This window comes from Limulus polyphemus, unplaced genomic scaffold (assembly GCF_000517525.1).
Source record: "Limulus polyphemus unplaced genomic scaffold, Limulus_polyphemus-2.1.2 Scaffold986, whole genome shotgun sequence".
Classification (NCBI taxonomy): Eukaryota; Metazoa; Arthropoda; class Merostomata; order Xiphosura; family Limulidae; genus Limulus; species Limulus polyphemus.
Genome location: NW_013666596.1, coordinates 6429 through 15299, shown reverse-complemented (window position 1 = coordinate 15299; position 8871 = coordinate 6429). Strand labels below are relative to the sequence as shown.

The following is an 8871-nucleotide window of genomic DNA, read 5'->3' as shown; positions in this document are numbered from 1 at the left end:
ATATTCTTTGTGGCTAGAGAGGCATTGTTTCCCTTCTTGTATTCAAACAGCATTACATGCTGAATATGTGTGTGTGTCTCGTCATGTGCCATCACTATAAAGGATTAGAGTATAATAAACTTTGCACATTATATAGGCTACACTAACATGATGTTTAGGCAGTTCATTTAACTATTATATGTGATGTATAATTTTTGGGGGGTGATTAATGAAAGTGTTTCGAAAATCGACTTTAATTTTTTGACAACCTAATATATCTAATGTAACAGTAACATAATATTGGGGATATATCTGATTCACCCTGTTGTAATGAAGCATTCATTTTATATCTAGTTCAACCTTGCTGTAACAGTAACGTAACATTGGGGATATATCTGATTCACCCTGTTGTAATGAAGCATTGATTTTATATCTAGTTCAACCTTGCTGTAACAGTAACGTAACATTGGGGATATATCTGATTAACCCTGTTGTAATGAAGCATTGATTTTATATCTAGTTCAACCTTACTGTAACAGTAATATAACATTGGGGATATATCTGATTCACCCTGTTGTAATGAAGCATTGATTTTATATCTGGTTCAACCTTACTGTAACAGTAATGTAACATTGGGGATATATCCGATTAACCCTGTTGTAATGAAGCATTGATTTTATATCTGGCTCAGTCTGATTGTAATGTTAACATAGCATTGATGATATATCTGTTTGAGTCTGGTTGCAACATTACTATAACATTGATGATATATCTGGTTCAATCTGGTTGTGACATTAACATACCATTAGTGAAGTATCTCGTTCACATGAGCATGTTATAATTATATAATTCTACTCTAAGCAATAGACAATAGGGAATTCTGCATACTTTAATTATGAATGTGGTGAAAATACAGATGGATTTTATGGATACAAGCTTGTTTAAAATAATAATCAAACTGTGTGTCTCATACCTAAAGAAACATAAAACATTTCTGTCATATTGAGAATGCAAACCTAGACAGGAGTGTTTCATAACAGAAGAAATGGCTATTTGAAATGTACTTCTTACATGTAAAGGGAGTAAACGTTACGTTACACAAAAGGTGTAACCCATAAATAAATACTTACAGTAACAATAGCCAAAAACCACTGTATGTCTCTTGTTTCTTCAGAACTAATGAAGTGTAGGTAAAATTTATCAGGGTTATGAAATTAATTTAACGAGGTAGTGGAACCCAAGTGTTTAAACACCAAATGTTGTCTCAAAGATATTTTTTCTTTCAGTTCCTATAACTATCCTCACTACTACATATTTGTAGAATCAAAACAGTTATCAGGTATTCATGGATTTCGTAAAAACTAAAATCTCTAGAAATATTCGCCAATCTTCAGTTCCTCTAATAATTGGTTATATTTTCTTTATGAAATTAAGGTTTTTTTCTTCTCTGAAATGGAATTAGTACAAGTTAAATGCTTCAATGTAGAATTTAATTTATAAAATTTATTGATATAGTGTTTATAAAAATCACAAGCAAAATTGTTATTGGAAGCAGAATAAAAAAAATGTGTGTAAATAGATTTTTGTAAATCCAATGGCTTTCTTCCTCAGTCTGGAATATTCAGAGTTCATCATGCTAACAATACAGTGATTGTCAAAAAAATAAACAACATTAAATGGTGTTACACAGTAGAATAACCCTAAAAGCATAAGTCATTAATAGAAGTAAACAATACTTTAAGTTGTGATATACAGCAAAATAACACTAAAAATATAACAGTTATCAAGATAAGTAAACAAGAGTTTAAGTTGTGATACACAGCAGAATAACCCTAAAAACATAATAGTCATTAATAGAAGTAAACAACAGTTTAAGTTGTAATACACAGTAGAATAACCCTAAAAACATAATAGTCATTAATAGAAGTAAACAACACTTTATGTTATGATATACAGCAGAAAAACCCTAAAAACATAATAGTCATTAATAGAAGTAAACAACACTTTAAGTTATGATATATAGCAGAATAACCCTAAAAACATGACAGTTGTCAAGATAAGTAAACAACAGTTTAACTTGTGATACAAAGTAGAATAACCCTAAAAACATAATAGTCATTAATAGAAGTAAACAACACTTTATGTTATGATATGCAGCAGAATAACCCTAAAAACATGACAGTTGTCAAGATAAGTAAACAACAATTTGAATTGTGATATACAGCAGAGTAACCCTAAAAACATGACAGTCATTAATAGAAGTAAACAACAGTATAAGTTATGATACAAAGTAGAATAACCCTAAAAACATAACAGTTGTCAAGATAAGTAAACAACAGTTTGAATTGTGATATACAGCAGAGTAACCCCAAAAACATGACAGTCATTAATAGAAGTAAACAACAGTATAAGTTATGATACAAAGTATAATAACCCTAAAAACATAACAGTTATCAAGATAAGTAAACAACAGTTTGAATTGTGATATACAGCAAAGTAACCCTAAAAACATGACAGTCATTAATAGAAGTAAACAACAATATAAGTTGTGATATACAGCATAATAATAACCCTAAAACATAACAGTTGTCAAGATATGTAAACAGTGTTTTAAGTTGCAATATATGGTACAATAACTGAAAATATGGCAATTGTTGAGAAAAGTAAACAACAGTTGAAGTGGAATATTCAGAAGAATATCTTTTAAGAAGATAGTACTTCAACATGTTATTGTTGTTTGTGTTACCAATAAATGAACAGGCTTTATGTTCAGTGTTTGGAGGTCATCTTACAATATGTAATGAAGACCCTTCTATACTTGTTGTCATGAGTAGTAGCCAATTACCAAAGAAAGAGTAAACACAGGAGTTATGAAGAAACTTGAATTTAAATTTTGACAACCATCCTTGTTAATATTACAGCTTATCTGGAAAGTCTATCTTATGACTTGATAATTTTGTGATTTCAGATTTTGTGTTGAGGTTCTTCAGGCCATCTCCTCCCCTCAGGAAACTGTACTTCAGAAGCTGCAGGAAGTCTTTGCATACTTAAAACTTACTCAGGTGAACTTCAAAAACAAAAACTTTCATTAGTTTTAGCCTGTGGAATCTCTTCAGCATACTCTATATATGTTTATTAATGTGAAACATGCTATAACAAGATAGTATTAAGAAATTAACTTTCGTAAAAACAATGATCCAAACCTTTTATAATTTATTCAATTTTTATCATGATGTAAAGAGTAATGAAATTCTTTGTTTGCAGTTATTCTTAAACCAACCAGATTTAAAATTTCATTACATTATTTGTATGACCTTTTAAATGTATCTTGTGTTTGAGATTTTTCATTCTAACTTGCTGTCAGAAGTAAGACTGACATTATGGCAAGAAGTAGGACATTACCATTAGAAGTAAGACATAAGAGTAAAAGTAAAACATCACATCAAGAAGTAGGACATTACATTAAGAAGTAAGACATAAGAGTAAAAAGTAAAACATCACATCAAGAAGTAGGACATTACATTAAGAAGTAAGACATCATGGTAAGTTACAGTGAGTTTGGAATAAGTAATGAATACTCTGGTTAGAAAAACATGGGACTTGTTTTACACTTAAAGTTTATAACATAGGCAGATGTGAGGCTATGAAAAATTTAAAGGTTTGGAATTTGGGAGTATATTAAGGTTTAGCAATTGATTTTACAGAAATATAAATCATTTTTGTTAGTTTTTTCCCTCCCTTTTTTTTTCTAGAGACCGGCTGTCTCTCCATCTGATTTTCTTTATGTCTCTAAACCTGCTTGGTTTGAACCAGGGGATCAGCAGGATTGTTCTGAGTTCCTGCGATTTCTCTTGGACCAAATAGAAGAACAGCAAAAGAGTGTTCCCAGTATTATCTCAGATTCTGTTAGCAAAACAGACATTTGTAAATACAGGCAGTCCCTTGTTAACAAAGTTTTTGGTGGCCTTATAACAACATGTTATACATGTATGATGTGTACAAAGTCTTCTATTCATGAAGATGTTTTTACAGATCTGCATATAGCTTTTCCTGAAGAACATTGTAAAGCTGTACAGGATCAGCCAGTGTATCAAACACGTTCTACTGCAAAGTGTCCAGATGTCTTATCGGATGAACCAGAAGGAAAGCAGTCTTTGTCCCTTGAGAATCTAGTATGGAATTACTTTCAAACTGAGAAGCTCCAAGGGGATAATCAGTACCACTGTGATAACTGTGGGAAACTTTCAGATGCTGAGAGAACAGTATTAGTAACAGATCCCCCAGAACACTTAGTTCTTTCTCTTCTAAGGTTTGCTTACAGTACCTCAACCCAATCTAGAAGGAAGTTTTTTACAAATGTCACTTGTCCACAAGTGTTGAAGTTGCCCATAGATAAGAATACTGAAGTTTTGTACAGTCTGTATGCTGTAGTGGTCCACTCCGGAGTGTCTGCAGAGTCAGGTCACTATTACACATATGCTCAATCATCCGAAATTGAGTCAGAGACAGACAGGTGGTATCTGTTCAATGACAGCCATGTCTCTTTCTCATCCTATAAATCTCTTAGTAATCTCAGCAAGAGATTTCCTAGAGACACAGCCTATGTGTTATTTTATAGAAAACAACCTCTAACTGAAAGGATACAACCACATTTGAAGGAAGAACTACGGGAAATGGTAGCTAAAGATAATGCTAATTTCCTGCTGGTAAGTTATTTACATAATTCTCTCTCAAATTTAATACATAGGCATGATATTATAAATAAAGTAGAAATGAAATCTTTTAAAAAGTGTAAAATATCATACTGCTTCACAATAATGTGGCTTCATCATTTACCTGATGTATTATGATATTTTACTTTCTTTTTAATATATAATTGTAGTTGTTTTAGCTTTTCAAACATGTCATTTGTTTTGATGTAAATATTAAATGTTCCATGAGTAGCTTTTAGATGTTATTGTTAGTGTTGTGTAAAGATTATGCTAGCATTAATTAGGCATAGTTTTAGGAATTTTCTATATTGAAAATATTATATACAATTTAGCAATGTATAATATTAACCCATTCAAGTGAGTTAGTTCTACAAGTGAAACAAACACATAGTTTAGAATCCAAACAATGTGTGATTAAAGCTAGTTGGAACCATAATTTTTTGTAATAAATTAATTTCATATAATTACCACCTATAATACATGGTTCTCTAGTATGTTTTATGAGGTTTATGACAAGTAAGTTTGTTGTAACAAACTTATTTCTATATCTTCAGTTAATTAGCTTTTTCATATTACTCTGGATTAATTGCATTTTTTAAGAATGATGTTCCAGGTCATGCAATGCTTTTGGAACTACTACATTCATCATTAATCATGCTCATTCTGATGGCCATGATTACACATTTTCTAATAAGCTTATTTCAAGATGGTGAGCCAATCTTAGACCCCACCTCTTTACACAGTCTCTACTGTATTATCATTGATTTTGAAGATATCAGTGGCATGAAAGTCCATTTGAGCTCCATCAGAGAATTGACAGCTATGTTGTTGAATAAGATTACTACAATTTTAATTTACTTTCTTATGAAAACAATCATTAATTTTCAGGTTTGACTGGAAGCTATTGAGGCACCAAATTTTTGTTTAGTATCTTGAGAGATGCCTGGGTTTATCACATTGGCTTGATGAGTCAGGGGCTGTCTTTTGTAACCATAGCTTTTACTTTCCACTTGAAGTTCATTGGTTCTGATAGGCTTGAAGCAAGTCACTTTTCTGAATGCTCTTTTATGCTAGTTTTTATTTCCAGAGAACACCGAAGACTTCTTTTTTTTTAAATATTATGTTGTTTGACCACAGATCATTTAATAACCTCACTATAAAAAAGGGGCTGTGACATATTTCTCCACCCATAAATCTTCATCACATAACTAGGAATTTGCTATGAACAATTAGGTAGATGCTAAAATATTGCCTGTGCCTTGCATCTGTATAGCTTAGTTAGGATGGAAGCAAATAACTTATAATTAGATTTTCTACTAAACTGTGGTTAAATTTAATGTTGTTCACTCTTGAACAAATAGCCTTGTTGTGGTTTGGATGAATGCTGGTTAAGCTTATACAAGTCTTTATTCCACTAATGTATGGTAAGGTTAAATAATGGTCAGGTTTGAATTAGTTTTCATCCTAAATTCTGTACAGTTTGTTGTTGAACTACGTTTTCATCCTACATCCTAAATATATCATGTTTGAATTATTTTTAGGCTACATCCTGTATAGGTTGTGTTTGAACTAGTGTTTCTTGCTACATCCTGTATAGTTTGTGCTTGAGACTGCTAATATAAGTGATTGCTTCTTTTAAAAAAGTTATAGACATTAGTACTAAATACAGGAGCTATAGACATTCCTAGCTGCTCTTTCAAGATTATGTCATGATCAGCATTATTAAATTACTTGGGACTTTTGTTGTGAGTGAACTACTGATGCAGGATGAAGAACTGAGATGTATCTACTCTAGCATCACCATATACATCCTGGGTGCCTGTTCTACTGTTTACTAACATGACTTCTGGCACTGTGACCAACATTCTACAAATGCAGTGATGGTGCTTAAACTCTGTTATCAACAACATGTTGTACAGAGTTTTGTTGTTGTACTTCCCTACCACTGAAATGTTTGTGGTTATACTCTCTACTGTCAGCAACTTATAGTCCTGGGTTTTAAAATTAACCTTATAGTCTTACCTCTGTATCATTGTCTACTGTCAACAATTATTTAATGATTGTCACAATGTTAACAACTCATCATGCAGAATTTTCCCTATGATAACCTTGATGTAACATTGTACTCTTAATATTATTTCTCACCTAGTGAAGTAGTGACCTTTCCAAGATTGGTACTATGATGTGTCCTGTGTTCATTAGATGAGCATATTTCTCTTGCTGCTTGCTTGAAGGAAGGAATCTTTTCAGTTTTTTCTTATTTAGAAATATTGTTTTTTCCTTCTTTTTTGGATGAACATATTGTTTTTATTCTTTGTTTGAGCACAAAGATCTGGAAAAGTAGCTGTTTTGGAGATATTGAATGTTTCCCACAGTTCTTCAAGCTGCAAGACTGGATGTTTTAGAGATATTGAATGTTTCTCACAATTCTTCAAATTTTAAGACCGGATGTTTTGGAGGTACTGAATGTTTTCCAAAGTTCTTCAAATTGTATGACTAGGTGTTTTGGATTCTGACTAAGAAGTTAGCACACAGGATCACATACAAAAGTTGTAATATTTTTCAAACGAGACCCAATAGTCAAGCTTTCGAATAGTTGAATATTTCTCACAGTTCTTCAAGCTGCAAGACTAGCTGTTTTGAGTGAATTGATAATGAAGACTTTTGTATTGCACTGTTCTAGTTGACTTTTTATTTGGTTGTGGTTGATTTTATATTTTCCATAACTGTAAAAGACAGTGTAGTTGGAAAGAGCACAAGAAGGTTAGAAGTGACTATATAGTCATGCTTGACATGTAGACTCCTAGAGCATATGTAGCACAAACTTGCCTTGAGTAAATTGTTTGGAAAGGTGTTATATTTCATAGGCGGAAGTTTTTAAGAAACTAATTCTGCTTATAGTTCAAATGCTTTAAACGTGTAAGTAGTTTAGTTGAAGGAAACACTGTTAGTAAAAGTTTTTGTATAAGATACAGAAGCATACTTTTTTTTGACTTATGAGTGTTTTTGTATAATTAGTTTTATAGTAAGTCATTTTTATTTTATTCTGACAAGTTTCAAAACAATAAAAAATGTAAATTATTTCTGATTCTGCATAGGAAGTGGAGTTAAAGTCAAAAAAACAGCAAGAGAAGATACTAAAAAATTGGACTTCTAACTGGAAAGATGATGATTCTCCACCTCCTGCTGGGGGTTGTGGTGGGGGGTTAGGATTAGGTGGCATGGGTGATATAGTGAATCGTTTTGTGTTTTGAAATGAAAGCTGAATAATGTATAAAATAATTAAAAAAGTTACAAAAATTCTTAGATGTTGGTCTTGTATTTTATAACGTGTCGGAAACTTACTAAACACCATCATTGTATATGGATAAGAATATTAAAACATCAATATATAACAAACACAGTAACACTGAAGATATTAAAACATCAATATATAACAAACACAGTAACAATGTTTGAAAATTATGTAAAAGATACTCTTAACCCAATGACTACCAGCTACTAACTTTCTGAGTAGCCAATGTAAGTCTTGCTATATTTCATTCCAAGAATAAAGCTAGTGGATGAAACTGTTTGAAACTTCATAAGAACTTTCATAAATGCATGTAGTTTAAGAAACATAAAGTCTGTTACTTTTGATAAATTTAGTTTTTTTGCATTATGATCTCTAATATCTTGGAAAATTACATTAGGGAAATGGTATGTATAAGAAATGATGGACACAGTTTATTTGTATTGATTTGTTTTAGAAGTGAACAAGTAATTACTATTCTCAACACATGATGGACACAGTTTATTTCTATTGATTTGTTTTAGAAGTGAACAAGTAATTACTATTCTCAACACATGATGGACACAGTTTATTGCTATTGATATGTTTTAGAAGTGAACAAATTACTATTCTTGACACATGATGGACACAGTTTATTTCTATTTACTTGTTTTGGAAGTGAACAAGTAATTACTTTTCTCAACACATGATGGACACAGTTTATTTCTATTGATTTGTTTTAGAACTGAACAAGTAATTACTATTCTCAACACATGATGGACACAGTTTATTGCTATTGATATGTTTTAGAAGTGAACAAATAATTACTATTCTCAACACATGATGGACACAGTTTATTGCTATTGATATGTTTTAGAAGTGAACAAGTAATTAATATTCTCAGCACAT

The 8871-nt window shown here is 31.4% G+C and overlaps 1 protein-coding gene across 2 annotated transcripts in view; it reads left to right on the top strand.

Annotated features, from left to right (window-relative positions):
* LOC106461557 (ubiquitin carboxyl-terminal hydrolase 35-like) overlaps positions 1 to 7997 on the top strand; it is an 18824-nt gene extending 10827 nt beyond the window's left edge. For both annotated transcript variants that reach the window (XM_022388554.1, XM_022388553.1), the window contains exons 5-7: positions 2948 to 3041; positions 3732 to 4685; positions 7790 to 7997. In XM_022388554.1, the coding sequence (XP_022244262.1) occupies positions 2948 to 3041; positions 3732 to 4685; positions 7790 to 7945 (1204 nt within the window). In that variant the 3' untranslated portion in view covers positions 7946 to 7997. The remainder of the gene's footprint in view (positions 1 to 2947; positions 3042 to 3731; positions 4686 to 7789) is intronic.
* Positions 7998 to 8871: the final 874 nt, after the last annotated feature.